We start from the raw sequence: 18,572 nt of genomic DNA on the forward strand, positions 1-18,572 counted from the left end.
TGAACCATCAGTCTTTCCACCAATTCTGACCTGCCTTCTGGCAATCCATCTATAACCACAGAAAACCCAGTAAAAGACAAAAATAAACCTTGCAGAATGGAAACCTGAAAATATGTGATGTGACCTTTGCTCTCGATAGTTCAGGGTTGGAATCAAGGGAGCTGAACATCAGATCTGGCTCCAACTCACCTTCCATTGCACCTTGACTAAACCCCAAGGTCCATCAAGCAGACTTTTGAAATCATCTCCCTCCAGTTTCAAGTTGCATCTTGATCCTTTGAATAGGCTACAGAAAGCAAGCCACACTGTTTTTCTTTTCATTTATCTGAGCTTTGTTGAAGCCATTTTACCCCAAATAATCTTAATCATCCATCTTGCCTTGGGTCAAGCCACAAGGTGCATCCAACAGACTTTTCAAATTTGTACCCCTCCAGTTTCCAGTGTTGCATCTTGATTCCTCTGTTAGTCAACAGAAGGCTGGGAGCACTACTTTCTCTGTATTTAAAGAGCCCACCTTTGTTTTGAGCCATTTTACTCAGAATATCTTATATCACCTTCTACCTTGCCTTGGCTAAAGCCACAAGGAGCATCAAATTGACTTTTCCAATTTGTATCCCTCCAGTTTTGGTATTGTGCCTGCATCCCTTGGTTAATCAACAGAAAGCTGGGGGCATTGTATTTTTCTTCACTCAAAGTGTCCAATGGAGCTTTGCTTTTAGCCAGTTCACCCAGAAAACCCTCAACCGAGACAAGCCTCACACTATACACCTTTGATAGTCCACTTCTTAGCAAAAGAGGAAAGACTCAGGTCTTGAGATAATAGACTTCCAAGAGCTTTGCAGTTACAGGATACTGATTTTACAATACAGATGTACACTGGAATTTCTCATGTGATTTGTAAAAACACTGGAATTTGTAATTAGTTGCAATTTTCTTTGGCAGCAACCAAAGATCCTCTAGAGATCATCTGCTTTGTTGGAATTTATCGTCTTTAAAAATACCCTGACAAAACCATTTCAGAATTCTGAAACTCTTGACACACTGGCTGTAACTCTGAAGTGCCAAAGAACCGATGACTCAGAGAAACAGCAGGCGTCAACTGAGATTTAGTGCTTTTTGACCCGCAACGTGAACAGGTCCCTGATTCAGAGGAGATCTTAGCACCAAGATTGTGATACAGTGCACTATGTACAACGTATTCTGTTTATATACAGAAAGAGTTTGAACTCATGTGCTCCCAACTGAAGATCTTCCAGAAAGTTCTTCTGACCAAACACTAGAATAAATACACTACTTGACAGTCAGGTGAGTATTATGGACAATGCCACCTGACCGGGTATGAACGATGACAGTGAATAAAAAAGTTTTGTGCGGACACCGTCACAAACGCACACATGCAGGTTCATGTGTTTGGTTTTAGTTCATGATATACAAATGAAATGCAAGAAAGTGATTATGAAATGCTAAGGCTCTTAGCTGTGAGGCTAAAGGTAAAGCTGTTTTACTTCGCAGCTAAAATGCAAATGCTAAATAAAGAAACTTGTCTAAAGCAGTCTTTGGAATGAAATGCATCAAATGCCCCACGTTACTAGGCAACAGTTACGTGAGGACATTAATTCACAGATTAGGGCTAATGCAATTTACATTAAGAAAATGTGCAGGCTTTGGTAATGTCTTGATAAACCGAGAGCCTTCAAATCCTCCACCTAAACCATGCATGAAATTAAAATCTAGGGTGTGTGTTGTGTTAAGGTGTGTATGTTTGCCTGTGTCCATCTGTCAACAGAGTGGACATCTACCTCTACACACTGTGCAGAGATAAAAAAGAAAAGAAAATTGATTTAGTAGTGTTGTCTAACATTGAAATCAGGAGCAGCAAAATGATTAGTATTAAAAGCAGTACAATTCATATCACAATGTGTGCGGCATTGATAAAAGGATTATGGGTTATTGAGTTCTGTGCCTTTCACACAGGAAATTACATGTTCCTTTCAGAGTTTGTGTGTGTGTGTGTGTGTGTGTGTGTGTGTGTGTGTGTGTGTGTGTGTGTGTGTGTGTGTGTGTGTGTGTGTGTGCATTGTTGGATATTCGGTGTTTCCCTCTTTTGGCCCAGTAGTGAGGGTGGCTCCCCTGGAACGAGAGAAATAAGCTCAATGATGCAGATGCTACATGTAAATTCACATCCGGATGCACATACAAATACAAACAACTGCTAAATTGCATGTTTACCGGTGAGGAAATCACACGAAGATCTTGGCAAGTGCGTCAGCCCCAGCACTGGCGATGAAGGGCTGTGAGGGGTGGAAGGCCACGTCATGGATGGCCTCATCATGTTTCTTCCTGTGCGCCGTGATCTCCTGCACACACGTGTGATTGTCCAGCATCCACAAGCGCACCGAGCAGTCGTGACCTGAGGTATAGATACAGAGAGCATAAGTGTAACTACTAGCTAACATATAAATTCCATGAGAATGGTTTCCGCTGACTTTGAGGGTTTGCATTAGGCTTGTTATTTATCTCTCTGACATGATACACTTGAGAATACTTGTGTGTGTATATTTACTTACTGCCAGAGATGAGGTAAGTGCCTTTAGGGTCTGTGGTGAGACAGGTTACAGCATCCAGGTGGGCTACCATAGAATGAATCACTTTCCCTGTGGCCACAGTGAGACAGAGAGAAGGAAAAACATTAAAGGTGATATCATTTTTGTTAAATTACTTTCTCAGAGATACAAACACCCGTCTAAATCTAGGTGGCACAATAATTAGTACATTTACGTTTCCACTAATAAATCCGGAACCATAAGGGCAAGAATCAAAATTCAGAAAAAGTTCCTATTCTGATTGGCTTGAAATTTTGAATACAACATCTACAGACCCTTGTGACAAAAATGTATAAATATTTTGGATTTTTCAAAGCACTTCAGAAATACAAGCCAATGGGATGTTTGGGCTTAGCCCCAATTCACTTAATGACCTATATCTTCCAAACTCAAAGTTCAAACTTAACTAAACTTTTAAATGTTGACATAGTGACATTTTAAGGATATATGCCACATGTTATCAAATTCTGCCCATAGGGGGTGCTATAACTAAAAAAAGTCATAAATCTGCAACCGTTTCATCAAAGTTTTTTTAGTCAAGTACTAATACACAGATGAGCCAAAACAGTATAATCACTCACAGGTGAAGTGAATGATGTTGATCATCTCCTAACAAGGCCACATGTAAAGGTCTGGATAGATTAGATGGTAAGTGAACAATCAGTTCTTGTAGTCAACATGTTGAATGCAGGAGAAATGGGCAGGAGTAAAGACCTGAGTGACATTGACAAGGGCCAAATTGTTATGACCAGACGACTGGGTCAGAGCATCTCTGAAATGGCAAGGCTTGTGAAGAGCTCCCAGTCAGCAGTGGGGAGTACCTACTCACCACTGGTGAGTGGTGAGGTCCAAGGCGGGACAAACCACAAACCAGCGACAGGGTGTTGGGCACCTCGTTGATGCGTGAGGGCTAGCCTGTCTGTCCTGAACCGATAGGAGGTTTACAGTGGCACAAGTCACAGAAAATGTTAATGATGGGTACTTGAGGAATGGGTCACAAAAGACAGTGCATTGTATCCTGCTGTGCATGGGGATGCAGACCAGTCAAGAGTGCCCATGATGACCTCTGTCCACTATCAAAAGAATCTTGGAAGAAGGTCGCCTGGTTGATAAGTCCCATTTTTTTTTACATCACGTGGATGGCTGTGCACGTGTGCAGCATTTTCCTGGGGAAGTGATGGCACCAGGATGCACTGTGGGAAGACGACAAGCCGGTGGAGGTAGTGTGATACTCTGGGCAATGTTCTGCTGGAAAACCCTGGGTCCCACCATTCATGTGGATGTCAATTTGACATGTGCCACATACCTAAACATCTTTGCAGACCAGGTACAGGTACTTTGCAGACCAGGTACTCTGTTGGTAGTGGCCACTTTCAGTAAGATAATGTGCCCTGCCACAGTACACACATTGCTTGGGGATGATTTGAGGAACATGATGAAGAGTTCAAGGAGTTACCCTGAATTCCAAATTCCCAAGATCTCAGAGGCCTCTGACTGAGCATCTGTGGGATGTGCTGGACCAACAAGTCCAATACATGGCAGCTCCACCTCGCAACTTACAGGATTTGAAGGATCTGCTGCTAATGTCTTGGTGCCAATTTCATCATCTTCAGTAGACGTTTGACTCCAATAAAATACTTTCTTGTGAGGACTTTCTTGACTCCAGCTCAGTAGGTGGCAGTAATGCACCATAAACTGGATTCCCAATCGTCAATGAACATCACGAAAATAAACTATTTGTTGCCTATGTCAGCACTGTGGATCATGACATTTTTTAGCTAATTAGTACATAAATAAACACCAATGGTGTTGATGTCGGAATTGCTGTTGTGTTAAGTCGATAGCATTGTCATTGCTGTCTTACACAACAAATCATATTACATATTAGCCGGATAACTAGCTAGCGGCTACTGAGCCTCATTGTCAGTTTCCATGACATTTACTGATGTAAAAAAACTGCACATCACTATTTGAAAAAAAGTAATTTTTGACCAAATCTAGACAGGCCCCATTTCCAGCAGCCATCACTTCAACACCTTCTTGGGTAATCATGATAAATTGCTAATTTAGTATTAGAAAATCACTTTAGGCTACTGAGCCTCATTGTCAGTTTCCATGACAGCAGGGCTATGTAGCCACTAGCCAGCTAGTACATCCTAGCGGCCTTTATGACTGTGATTCAGTAAGCTAGTTGTGTGAATAACTATGCTTAACTGCTTGAGTTTTTAGAGACACAAGCCTGATCCGACCATCTAGATAAATATCGGAAATTACTAAATTTTATCATCGATATCATTTTTTAAAATTATTATAAATATAGATATAAAGATTAACTCCAAAACTGTAAGGGCTAGAATAAAAAAAAAAATAATTTTGTCCGAATCGTTCAGTGCCCCCAATCTGAAAGTTTCTACCACTTTGATTTTATTAAAAAACACATTTTTTCAAACTTGTCCTAGGCTGTTTGTTGGATGTACATGAAATTTGGTATGTTTCACCTGAAGGTGCTCCTAACAAAAAGTTATGTAAATATATTAAATATATGATTAATTTAATTGTTTATAAGATACAATGGCCATGTTTACATGCACTAATTTGTGTCAATCTGAATAAATTCAATTGATTGCAGATTCAGAATGTACTGTTTATATGTCCTCTAAACTTTGCAATCCGATAAAAATATTAGTTTACGTGTGCATTACATGTATTCCTAACCAAACATCTGCGCATGCGAAGAACGTCAGTCGTTGCGTTCTGAAGAAGTGGAGAAAAGCTGTGAAAGTGAGAATGGCACCGAAGTCCATAATTGCCATTTTTAATTTGTTGAGATATCTAAAAACAAACATGCCAGAAAAGATTTCTTCTTCTGTTACTCACTCTACTCGGCAAACAAAGAATTAGAAGCAGCATCTAATAAATAGACTATATCTAAAACCTAGATATTATTATTATTAATAATAGTCTATTAATATTATCTGAATAGTCTATCAATATTTTGTAGGTTTTTTATTCAAAGCCTATAATCGTGTGTGATTAAAGGTTTTGAGAAGGATGTTTAGGCCACTTACTGAATGATTGACTGTCAAAATGGCAAAGAAGAAATGCTTTAAAAATGATGGTTTTGGTCAGGAAGTGTGATGTTGCATACACGCAATGGAACACAGAACATCGTTTTACTGCTTAAAGTCTCTATTAAGAGTGGCAACCTTCTTTTTTGCTTTATGTGATGCCATGAAAGAACATACAGTTTACTGTGCCTTTAAGCAGCTTGGAAAATTCCAGAAAATGAAGTCAAGCCTTTAGAAAATTAGCTTCTGATAGGTATACTGCATTATAGGTGTACCTGTGGATGTATTTTAAGGCCTAACTTCAAACTCAGTACCTCTTTTTTCTAAATCATGGGAAGATCATCATCCTTGGGAGAAAATTCCAAATGCCTGAAGGCATCGCATTCATCTGTACAAACAATACCACGCAGCTATCATACTGCTCAGGAAGGAGACGCATTCTGTCTCCTAGAGATGAACATAGTTTGGTGTGAAAAGTGCAAATCAATCCCTGAACAACAGCTAAGGACCTTGTGAAGATGCAAAAGGAAACAGGTAGACAAGTATCTATATCCACGGTAAAACGAGTCCTGTATCTAAATAACCTGAAAGGCTGCTCAGCAAGGAAGTAACCACTGCTCCAAAACTGCCATAAAAAGGCAGACTACAGTGCACATGGGGACAAAGATCATACATTTTGGAGAAATGTCTTCGGGGCTGATGAAACAAAAATGTTTGACCATAATGATCATTGTTATGTTTGGAGGGAAAAGGGTGAGGCTTGCAAGCCAAAGAACAGCATCCCAACCCTGAAGCATGGGGGTGGCAGAATCATGTTGTGGGGTTTCATTGCTGCAGGAGAGACTGGTGGACTTCACAAAATAGATGGCATCATGATGAAGGAAAATTATATGGATATACTGAAGCAACATCTCATGACATCAGCCAGGAAGTTAAAGCTTGATCAGAAATAGGTCTTCCAAATTGATAATGACCACAAGCATGCCTCCAAATTTGTGGCAACAAAGTCAAGGTATTGGAGTGGCAATCACAAAGCCCTGACCTCAAAAGTGTGTGCGAGCAAGAAGGCCTACAAACCTGACTTTATTAATCCAGTTCTGTCTGGAGGAATGGGCCAAAATCCCAGCAACTTATTGGTTGAAGCTTGTAGAAAACTTTAACTAAGTTAAACTATTTAAAAGGCAATGCTCCCAAATACTAACAAAGTGTATGTAAACTTCTGACCCACTGGAATGTGATGCAAGTAATATAAGGTCAAATAAATCATTCTCTACTATTATTCTGACATTTCACATTCTTAAAATAAAGTAGTGATCCTAACTGACCTAAGACAGGGAATGTTTTCTACAATTCAATGTCAAGAAATGTGAAAAACTTGTTTAAATGTTTTTGGCTAAGGTGTATGTAAAATTTTGACTTCAACTGTATGTGCCCTGCAGTAAATTCAGCGTGAGGCCGCAAACCCTTAATAATGCTTTTTGACATTGCATAAATTAGGTTCCCACGAAGAGTATCGTGTATAAACATACATACACACCACATCTCTGCACATGAGCGATAGGTATATTAGAATACTATTGAGAAAGTAGTCAGATTCAAACGTTTCCATGGCTAATATTTTTCTCTTAAGATTATTTTAGGTCTACACTACCCCCTTCAATCGGATGGAAATTTAATTTGGATCCAGCTCAATCGGTTCATTTTTGTGTTTACATGACGGCTTTTCAATCCGATTGAGATATCAGTAGGATTCTAAACTGATTATTTGGTTGCATGTAAACATGGCCATCCCGAAGGCACATGCCAAATGTTTTATATATCCAATGCTAGGGGGCGTTATAACTTAAAATCTTATTGTGCAACTGTGAGTGGTGAGGTCCAAGGCGGGACAAACCACAAACCAGCGACAGGGTGTTGGGCACCTCGTTGATGCGTGAGGGCTAGCCTGTCTGTCCTGAACCGATAGGAGGTCTACAGTGGCACAAGTCACAGAAAATGTTAATGATGGGTACTTGAGGAATGGGTCACAAAAGACAGTGCATTGTATCCTGCTGTGCATGGGGATGCAGACCAGTCAAGAGTGCCCATGATGACCTCTGTCCACTATCAAAAGAATCTTGGAAGAAGGTCGCCTGGTCGATAAGTCCCATTTTTTTTTACATCACGTGGATGGCTGTGCACGTGTGCAGCATTTTCCTGGGGAAGTGATGGCACCAGGATGCACTGTGGGAAGACGACAAGCCGGTGGAGGTAGTGTGATACTCTGGGCAATGTTCTGCTGGAAAACCCTGGGTCCCACCATTCATGTGGATGTCAATTTGACATGTGCCACATACCTAAACATCTTTGCAGACCAGGTACTCTGTTGGTAGTGGCCACTTTCAGTAAGATAATGTGCCCTGCCACAGTACACACATTGCTTGGGGATGATTTGAGGAACATGATGAAGAGTTCAAGGAGTTACCCTGAATTCCAAATTCCCAAGATCTCAGAGGCCTCTGACTGAGCATCTGTGGGATGTGCTGGACCAACAAGTCCACCTCGCAACTTACAGGATTTGAAGGATCTGCTGCTAATGTCTTGGTGCCAATTTCATCATCTTCAGTAGACGTTTGACTCCAATAAAATACTTTCTTGTGAGGACTTTCTTGACTCCAGCTCAGTAGGTGGCAGTAATGCACCATAAACTGGATTCCCAATCGTCAATGAACATCACGAAAATAAACTATTTGTTGCCTATGTCAGCACTGTGGATCATGACATTTTTTTAGCTAATTAGTACATAAATAAACACCAATGGTGTTGATGTCGGAATTGCTGTTGTGTTAAGTCGATAGCATTGTCATTGCTGTCTTACACAACAAATCATATTACATATTAGCCGGATAACTAGCTAGCGGCTACTGAGCCTCATTGTCAGTTTCCATGACATTTACTGATGTAAAAAAACTGCACATCACTATTTGAAAAAAAGTAATTTTTGACCAAATCTAGACAGGCCCCATTTCCAGCAGCCATCACTTCAACACCTTCTTGGGTAATCATGATAAATTGCTAATTTAGTATTAGAAAATCACTTTTCATTATATTAAACACAGCTGAAAGATATTTGATATGTTAAATGAAGCTTAACATTGTCTTGTTGCTTGTTTTTGTGTTTCCACAGTATGCAATAGACTGGCATGTCTTATGGTCAATATTAGGCCAAAAACACCAAAAAAAAGAATCTGCTTTCTCTAGAAACTCAAAAACAAAAAAAAAAAAAAAAAAAGATTTCATACAAAAGGTGTACACTACAGTCTTCAAAGACAAAGAACAACTGGCTCTAACAAGGACAGAAAGAGATGTGGAAGGCCCAGATGTACAACTAAACAAGAGGAGAAGTACATCAGAGCCTCTAGTTTAAGAAATAGATGCCTCACATGTCCTCAGCTGACATCTTCATTGAATTCTACCCGCTCAACACCAGTTTCATTTACAACAGTAAAGAGAAGACTCAGGGGTGCAGCCTTATGGGAAGAATTGCAAAGAAAAAGCCACTTTTGAAATGGAAAATAAAAAAGGTTAGAGTGGGCAAAGAAACACAGACATTGGACAACAGATAATTGGAAAAGAGTGTTATGGATCTTAACCCCATTGAGTTATTGTGGGATCAGCTAGATGGCTAGAAATATATATATATATATATATTTCCAAAAGGTGCTATTGACATCCCAAGTAATCCATACATACAAAGCAAATTAAGTTATGTGAAATAATGTGAAATGACACAGGGAAAAAGTATTGAACACGCTTACTGATATTTAATACTTTGTACAAAAGCCTTTGTTGGTAATGACAGCTTCAAGACACCTCCTGTATGGAGAAACTAGTCGCATGCATTGCTCTGGTTTGATTGACCCATTCTTCCACACAAACAGTCTTCAAATCTTGATGGTTCTGTGGGCCTCTTCTATGAATCTTGATCTTCAGTTCTTTCCATAGATTTTCAATGGGATTTAAGTCAGTTGATTGGCTGGGCCATTCTAGCAGCTTTATTTTCTTTCTTTGAAACAAATTGAGAGTTTCCTTGGCTGTGTGTTTGGGATCATTTTCTTGCTGAAATATGCACCCTCGTTTCATCTTCATCATCCTGGTAAATGGCAGCAGATTTTTGTCAAGAATGTCTCGGTAAATTTGCCCATTCATCCTTCCTTCAATTATGTGAAGTTTGCCAGTACCATTTGTTGAAAAGCAACCCCACACCATGATTTCCACCTCCAAACTTTACTGTTGGTATGGTGTTTTTATGGTGATGTGCAGTGCCATTTCTCCTCCAAACATGGTGTGTATTATGACATCCAAACAGTTCAATTTTGCTCTCTTCTGACCACACTATATACTCCCAGTATTTCACTGGCTTTTCCAAATGTTGTGCAGCAAACTTTAAAGGAGCTTCAGCATGCTTTTTTTTTTTTCAGCAATGGAGTCTTGTGGTGAGCGTGCATACAGGCCATGGCGGTGGAGTGCATTACTTACTGTTTTCTTGAGACAACAGTACCTGCTAATTGCAGGTCCTTTTGAAGCTCTCCACAAGTGGTCCTTGGCTCTTGGACAACTCTTCTGATTATTCTTTTCACTCCTCTGTCAGAAATCTTGCGAGGAGCACCTGGTCGAGGCAAATTTATGGTGAAATGATTGTCTTTCCACTTCCGTATTATGGCCCCAACAGTGCTCATTGGAACATTCAGAAGCTTAGAAATGCGCCTATAACCAATGCCATCGTTATGTTTTGCAACAATTAGGTTGCGAAGGTCTTGAGACAGCTCTTTGCATTTACCCATCATGAGTTGTGTCTTGTGACACCTTGGCAATGAGACATTTTTGTAGGCCATCAGTTGGGACTGAACCAGCTGATATTAATTTGGCTGGATTGCTTTTTAATTACTGAGAGTTTTCAGCTGTTGGCTTGGCTTTCCATGCCTTTTTGCACCTCCCTTTCTTCATGTCTTCAATACTTTTTTCCTGTGTCATTTCACATTATTACACATAACTTAATTTGCTGAGCTCATTTGTTTTGGTTTCTTTGTATGTATGGATTACTTGGGTTGTTACCAACATCTGGTGAAAATTTCATGTCAATAGCACCTTTGGAAATAGATTTACTGAAAAGAATGTTGACGTGTTCAATACTTATTTCACCCGCTGTATATACACTCACCTAGAACTTTATTAGGAACACCTGTACACCTACTTATTCATTTGATTATCTAATCAGCCAATCATGTGGCAGCAATGCACTGCATAAAATCATGCAAATATGGGTCAGGAGCTTCAGTTAATGTTCACATCAACCATCACAATAGGGAAAATTGGTGGCATGATTGTTGGTGCCAGACAGGCTGGTTTGACTGGTATAACTGCTGATCTCCTTGGATTTTCATGCACAACAGACACTATAGTCTCTAGAGTTGGATGGAACCAAAAACAAAAAAACATACAGTCAGGGGCAGTTCTGTGGACAGAAACACATTGTTGATGAAAAAGGTCAACGGAGAATGGCCAGACAGGTTTGAGCTGACAGAAAGGCTACAGTAACTCAGATAACCACTCTGTACATTTGTAGTGTGCAGAATAGCATCTAAGAATGCAAACACATCGAACCTTGAGGCGAATGGGCTACGACAGCAGAAGACCGTATTGGGAACTATTTTTAGGACCATACTGTTCCTAATAAAGTTCTAGGTGAGTGTATATATATTAGGGCTGGGCGATATGGCCAAAATTGTTATCACGATAATCTTTTTCATGTTGTTCGACATCGATATTTATCATATATTTATCACATTTACAAATTGCACTTTCTTTTTTTTTTTTTCTTTCAAAGTTGACTGAAGAAAAGAAGAAAACATTTATTCTAAACCATCAAAATAGTCTCTACAAAACTGCACAGGATGTCCAGAGAAGGCCAAAGCATTGGGGTCTGCGGGATCTTTTACCAATTTTACCGTTTATCAATTGAAAATGAATGTTTGTTCTGAAGCATAGTGTCATGGTGTGGATGGAATCAATCCGGTGTCCGACGTAACCTAATTGTTAGCAAGGCAGCTTGCATTAGCAAGTTCATCCAGTCTGACCCTACGTTAACACTGGCGCATTGTGAGCGAAGGCTAGAGCGTTTTCAATTCATTCCTATGAAAGCCGAGCGTCATGCTCGCAAGGTGGATTGTAGGATTGGCAACGGTGCGGAACAATTTCTCCTAGCGCTGCGAGCGCCTTTGAGCGGATTTCGTCCGCCCCAGTGGAATCGCAGCCTAAGAAAGCCGAACTGCTTGTGTTTTAGTGACACACAGTAAATATCGAAAATTCCTCAATAGCTTATCGTTGATATCGTGGATTTTCTTTATCGTGATAAATAGCGATATCGTTTTATCGCCCAGCCTTAATATATATATTTTGTTTTATTTGTAAAATTTGTTTTCTAATTTTGTTTGGTGCAGCAGCTCTCAAATCTCATTTGCAGTTGTGTACATTCAACTATGTGACTATGACTAGCTTTGACTGAGGGCAAGAATTCCATCTAAATCCATCGCTGACACGTAATTTTTCATTTCATCAAGTGTCTTTTCTCCAGCAGCTAATCTTTCACACCAAGAATGCTATTCACTTTTATAGCAAGTGCTTTTTCTATATAAACAGGTGAGTAAAGCTTGGTGACTGGCACAGATTCGATTGAGGCTTTTTATACGGAGGAGCAATAACTGCTGAGCGATCCATTGTGACTGCACGGTTGGGGGGGTCAAATGGCTTTGGTAGTGTATTTACAGTTCAAATGGTGCACAGTGGGAAAATAAGTGGTGTTATTACTGGCCTTGGATATCCCTCAAAATTGCTACAAGCTCTTGACACACACACACACACACACACACACACACACACACACCTGTTTTGTTATCCAGGAAGCGGATGGTGCGATTCTCGTGGGCTGTTATGGAAATCGATTGTAACGGATGGCTGACCACACGGTTAATCAGTTCACTGCCTGCAGAGGGGCAGAAAATACAAACAAAATATATTATGTTATAACATCATACAAGACTTTGTTCACATACTTTTACATATGGCATCTTCACTGTTGGTATGGTGTTTTTAGGGTGATGTGCAGTGCCATATGACATCTTATGGTGCAACACCTGATATAACAATGATGTTTTGATCTTCTATTGGTCACACAGATTCGCAGAACAGAGTTCACCAAAACTGAACTTTTGTCCAGAGCAAAAATGCTATATTTCTTCAGATGAGCTTGCATTTCTGATCTCCACATTCTGATGCATCTGAATGGGAGTGAATGGAGCCTGACGTTTAGTGTGACTGGGGCTCAGGTGTGAGCATTAGTAAAAGTGATGCTAGCCTTAGAAAACACTCTTCTTAATAGAAAATGTTTTGGGGATTTAAATTTACATTTAGCTAGACACTCATTTCTGTATAAACTGGTGCTTACCATCCTTAGCCTGGGTCTCCAGGACTATGATGCTTTGCTCTGTGTTGAGGTCATAAAGCAGAGTCTCACCCCCATCAAAAGACACCACGACCTGAGACGGGTCAGTGTTTACAAAGGCAACTGAGGTGGGAGTGCCATGTTCTGAGAATGAGAAAGAGAGTTAGATAGACAAGTATTTCTGTCATTCGAATCATTATACTTCTCTAAATCTTTTATCAGAAGTCTAAATTCTCTCTACTCCTCACCTTTCTCCTTGTTGAAGACAGACACACATGGTGAGGAACTGTGAGGGTCCCAGATCCGCACAGTGCCGTCAGCTGAGCACGAGGCCAACCGCTTCAGGCTGGAGGAGTAAGCCAAACCCCACACTGCATCCTCATGACCGGACAGCGCACTGCTCTCTACACCTGGATCTGTTTATACACACCCAAACACATTCACTTCCAGTCCTCAAGTAAAGTCTCCTGATAATTTGTTTATAAACAGAGTGGCCTCTAGTGGATTGTAATAAAAAGTGCAAGCACCCAAACTTTTAACACTGTAAAATATAATTTCCTTGATCAGTATTTTTGGATTGATTTCTGGTAAAAAAAAAAATAAAAAAAATAAAATAATAATATTATGCAAAACACATTTACTTGAGAAACAAAATGACAATTGATTTAAGACATATTTTAAGAGAAATCTTAGATAAAATGAAGTTTCCCACTAGTGGAAGAAAAACATAAAAATACATAGGGAAAACCAGTTTAGCTCCATTACCAATTTTCTTTATTTTTAAGCATAAACCTCACTAAATCTGGTTAGGTTTCTATACAAAAACAATTTTGATTGTTCACCCAAAAATAAAAAATGCACTTATCATTTACTCACTCTCATGTCATCCCAGGTGTGTATGAATTTCTTTCTCCTGCTTAACACAAAGATCAAAAATACCTCAGCTATTGTATGCCCATTCAATCCAAGTGAATGGTGGCCAGAACTTGAAGCTCCAAAAAGCAAATAAAGGCAGCATAATAGTAATCCATACAACTCCAGTGGTTTAATCCATGTTTTCAGAAGCGATATGATAGGTGTGTGAAAAACAGATCAATATTTAAGTCCTTTTTACTATAAATCTCCACTTCACTTTCACTGCCACAATCTTCTTTTTCTTTTTCCAGATTCATATTTTTCATGCATATCGCCATCTACTGGGCAGGGAGGAGAAATTATAGTAAAAAAAGAACTTAAATATTTATCTTTCTACAGTATATACAGTAGTCTGTATACAGTTTATAAGTATATGCACTTTCTGTATGCGCTGAATTCTTGGATGATCCACTACATTTGTCAAAATGCAACACTGTGCTGTGCATGAACAATTTTCCTAACTTCTCTTCTCAGTTGCAGGAAAGTTGAGAGGAGTTCAAGAAGGCGTGGAACCCTCGCTTCACACTGCGAGGCCACTTTGACACATGGATGTTACCACAGGAGTCGTATGGATTACTTTTATGCTGCTTTTATATGTTTTTTGGACCTTTAAGATCCGGCCACCATTCACTTGCATTGTATGGACCAACAGAGCTGAGATATACTTCTAAATCTTCATTTGTGTTCAGCAGAAGAAAGTAAGTCATACACATCTGGGATGGCATGAGGGTGAGTAAATGATGAGAGAATTTTCATTTTTGGGTGAAATATCCCTTTAAAATCTTGTAATTTTGCTTTTTAGGTCAAAGTATCTCATTTAAAGGATGTCTATATATTTTCACTGGAAAAGTAAACTAATACAATACTGATTGATTAGATTTTTTTTGCACATCAATCACCAATCACATGAGACGCACAGCTGACATCATCATTTCTGGAAAGACCCGAAAGGAGTATTTACACATTACGAAAAAAATAAAGTGTAAAAAGCCAACTCGCAAGTGCACTTATTGGTACACTTGCCATAATTGTCATAGGGATCCACGTTAAGATCTGGAATTTTCCAGCCGCGCACAGTTCCGTCCAGACCACCGCTAAAGCACGACTCCCCATCCATCCCCATGGCCAGAGACAGAACAGCACCACTAAAACACACACATAACACATTAAGATACCATCACTTAAAACTCTTACAAAAAATGCAGTGGAGTGCCATGGTATAATAATCCCATGGAAAAAAACATTGTTTGATTACCATATTCATATACCATGATACTGTGTCATTAGCTTAACAGCATGTTAAAGTCAAACTCAATAGAAAGATATAGTGCCCGCAGACTTTTTCAGCCATCTTGTTCCAGGAGTATTCATAAAATCCTACATAAAGGATTTATGGATTTCTAACCAACCAGCTTGGAAGTAAATAACAAGACTACAAGCGTTGATTTAATAGGAAAACATTATTTGAATACCAGACAAAAAGGTACAAACCTGCTTTTAACATCTTTAATAAGGGAATGAACTACAATCCCATGATGTCATACTATGTAATTCTCAATTGGACCTCAGAACAAACCAGTCCCACTCACCTGTGAGCTCTGAATGTATAAATGGGTTCAACGTCCAGCGCTGCATTTCTGAAACAGCAGAAACCAGACAGGGATCCATGTCAAAACAATGAAACAAAAAAAACTAAGAATAATTCACACATCAATATTTCTAAAAATACATCACAAGATGCCTATCCTAACACAATTATTATTAGCATACTGGGAACACCATACAATATGGATCTTTTCTGTAATGTATGTGTGTAATGTATCTTGTTCTGAAGGAAAGATGAAAAAGCTTGGAATGTGGCTCGTACTTTTTGGAGTGCATGGCCTTGTTAAGGTTCCACAGCTTGAGCGTCCCGTCCTCAGAGGCGGTCAGCAGCACGGCCTGATTGGGGTGAAAGGTCAACGCTCTGATGGCGTCAAAGTGGCTTCGCAGTGTGAAGCGAGGGTTCCACGTCTTCTTGAACTCCTCTCGACTTTCCTGCAACTGAGAAGAGAAGTTAGGAAAATTGTTCATGCACAGCACAGTGTTGCATTTTGACAAATGTAGTGGATCATCCAAGAATTCAATGCATACAGAAAATGCATACACTATAAACAGTATACAGACTACTGTATATACTGTAGAAAGAGGGAATAGTATGATATTCTGAACATAACCTGTTTACAATGCTAAAGCACACACATTCTAATCCACAAACACACTTTCAAACAGCAGTTGGGAAGGAAAAAGTACTTATAACACTAACGTCAATGGTGAGGTCATTGTCATTGGCAACGGTAAGGTCAGCCAGCTCTCCAAGGTTCATATCCCCTCCTCCGACTGCATCTAGTATGAAGACATCAGACGAGAAGCCTAGAGCGCCCCCTAGAGTACAGATATACACACTATTAGAGTAATTACTCTTACTTTACACACTGAAATTGGCATATTCAGTACAGATGTACTATAACATAGATCATATGAGGTCAGAAGCACACTATAATCTTTTCAAAGTTTTACACCGAACTAGACGGCTGTCATAAAATAGCTATCACAGCTATCAAGTACTATGTGATCTTTTATGATGAAAAGGGCTCAGACTGGGTTACAGCCATGCATTCAGAGAATCTTACCCTCACTGGAGCGTGCCTGGCCCGGTATAGAAGGCGGTGGAGTGGGTTTGGGGGGGAAATCTGACATTATGCCCTGCAACTTGTTCCGACGGTTCTCTGAACCTGAGCAGAGGAAGTGAGAGTAGTAAACAAACCAACAGACATATCTCAATATTGGCTGCTGCCAGTCATTCATTCTGTGCTCTGATTACATGTCTGGAAAAGGTCAAGAAAATATCAAGGAAACAGACAAGCGTGTAGTGACGTTAGAACCAAATGGCAACCCAGTCAACAGATTTTATCAACAGGAAGTTTAAAACAAAAGCATATTAAAAGTAAACAATGAGTGGTCACAGCATGATGATAAAGTGAAACTCTCATATCCATTTTCAAAAACACACTTTTTTGAGAGACAACTTGCTTTGTAATACTTTTTTGCAACCAAAAAATGTTTTAAAGATGGACACAATTAATAGTGTTTTTTACAAATATGTTTAAAACATTTAAACTCACATAAAATAAAGATTCCAGTAATATCAGTAGCCTGATAAAAAAGAAAAACAATTCTTCTTGCTTTATAAAAATAAATCTATTATTTGACACTTTCGCTTGCTGAATACATTAATCATGGCTGACTGCATTTTTGAAAGCATTTTTACAATGCCGTTGGTAACCAAACTAGGGTTGCTCGATACCAATTTTTTGGCTTCAGTACGATACCATCCCTAATACCTCATTATTTATACTAAAGAGACAGGTTTTTATAAAGGAAAAACCTGTGGCATAAGGCTGTTATGGCTGAATTACAGCCTGCAGATATTCAGTACACTTGCTTTTGTGATACTGTTTATATATAATAATAACAATTGTTATAATTATTATAATGATAGTAATGATAATCATAATATAGTAATGATAATCATAATGATAGTAATGATAATTATAAAACCATTTATTATGAAATTATTGTTACTAATAGTGTCATTGCTATTTCTATGAATCTAAACATTTTCAATACAATAGCAATATTTTTCAGTCACAATACTCTTAATGTCACGCATTCGGTTAAACAGAACTTTTATTTGGGCGAAACTCTTATTTTGTCGGATCTTTGAGTTCCGTCTGTGTGTTTTGAAACTAGTTTTTAAAAAGCTCAGCACTCCAAATGAAATACTAAAACACTCACAAGCTGAAATCTCACTGGAGAAAAATTCATTAAATTGTTCACAACTGCTCAAACACTAAAGACTGCATTGAGCATCATGTGGGATTTGTGTGCATCTCTGTGTATGTGTGTTTGTGTGGTATAACAGAGAGCACAGTGGCACCTCTTGTTCATTCTGAAGTGTGCAGCGCATGCAGACTGCAAATTATTTAATAAAATGACATCCTTCTGCTGATAAAACTTGACCATATCGAGATTTGAATTGATGAATTGTCAAATTTTCATTTCATTTAAAAAAATGTCACATCCCTTAACATTTTGCCAATAGCACTATACGGAGTATGTACCGAACTTATCAACAAGATGATATCGTACCATTTTTTAATTTTTGGTATTGCAATATTTCGTTAGTACCGGCATATAGCGCAACTCTATACCAAACACCATTACATTTGCATCATGGTGCATCCACACCACTAGAAAAAACTCCCAAAAATCATCTTAATTTATAAATCCGACAACGCAAGAAAATGGCCCTTATGTGAGACATCAAATAATAGTTATTCTCTGCTTCTGACATCAAACTGTGAAGAGTAACACACACAACTATTGCGCACATTGTATAAGCCGGTGAGAACGCCGGTAATGCAGTTTCTATGCAACGCAAAATCAGGGTTTTGGGCAAAAATC

At 39.1% G+C, this 18,572-nt stretch overlaps 1 protein-coding gene across 1 annotated transcript in view; it reads right to left on the minus strand.

Annotated features, from left to right (window-relative positions):
• Positions 1-1,989: 1,989 nt before the first annotated feature.
• LOC127629975 (striatin-4-like) overlaps positions 1,990-18,572 on the minus strand; it is a 35,484-nt gene continuing 18,901 nt past the window's right edge. The window contains exons 8-18 of the mRNA XM_052107320.1: positions 16,739-16,840; positions 16,372-16,490; positions 15,934-16,109; positions 15,656-15,703; positions 15,090-15,211; positions 13,400-13,567; positions 13,155-13,295; positions 12,594-12,692; positions 2,568-2,654; positions 2,230-2,410; positions 1,990-2,130 (exon numbers count right to left, since the gene is read on the minus strand). Coding sequence (XP_051963280.1) covers positions 2,241-2,410; positions 2,568-2,654; positions 12,594-12,692; positions 13,155-13,295; positions 13,400-13,567; positions 15,090-15,211; positions 15,656-15,703; positions 15,934-16,109; positions 16,372-16,490; positions 16,739-16,840 — 1,232 coding nt within the window. The 3' untranslated portion in view covers positions 1,990-2,130; positions 2,230-2,240. The remainder of the gene's footprint in view (positions 2,131-2,229; positions 2,411-2,567; positions 2,655-12,593; positions 12,693-13,154; positions 13,296-13,399; positions 13,568-15,089; positions 15,212-15,655; positions 15,704-15,933; positions 16,110-16,371; positions 16,491-16,738; positions 16,841-18,572) is intronic.

Source organism: Xyrauchen texanus, chromosome 36 (genome assembly GCF_025860055.1).
Source record: "Xyrauchen texanus isolate HMW12.3.18 chromosome 36, RBS_HiC_50CHRs, whole genome shotgun sequence".
Lineage (NCBI taxonomy): Eukaryota > Metazoa > Chordata > Actinopteri > Cypriniformes > Catostomidae > Xyrauchen > Xyrauchen texanus.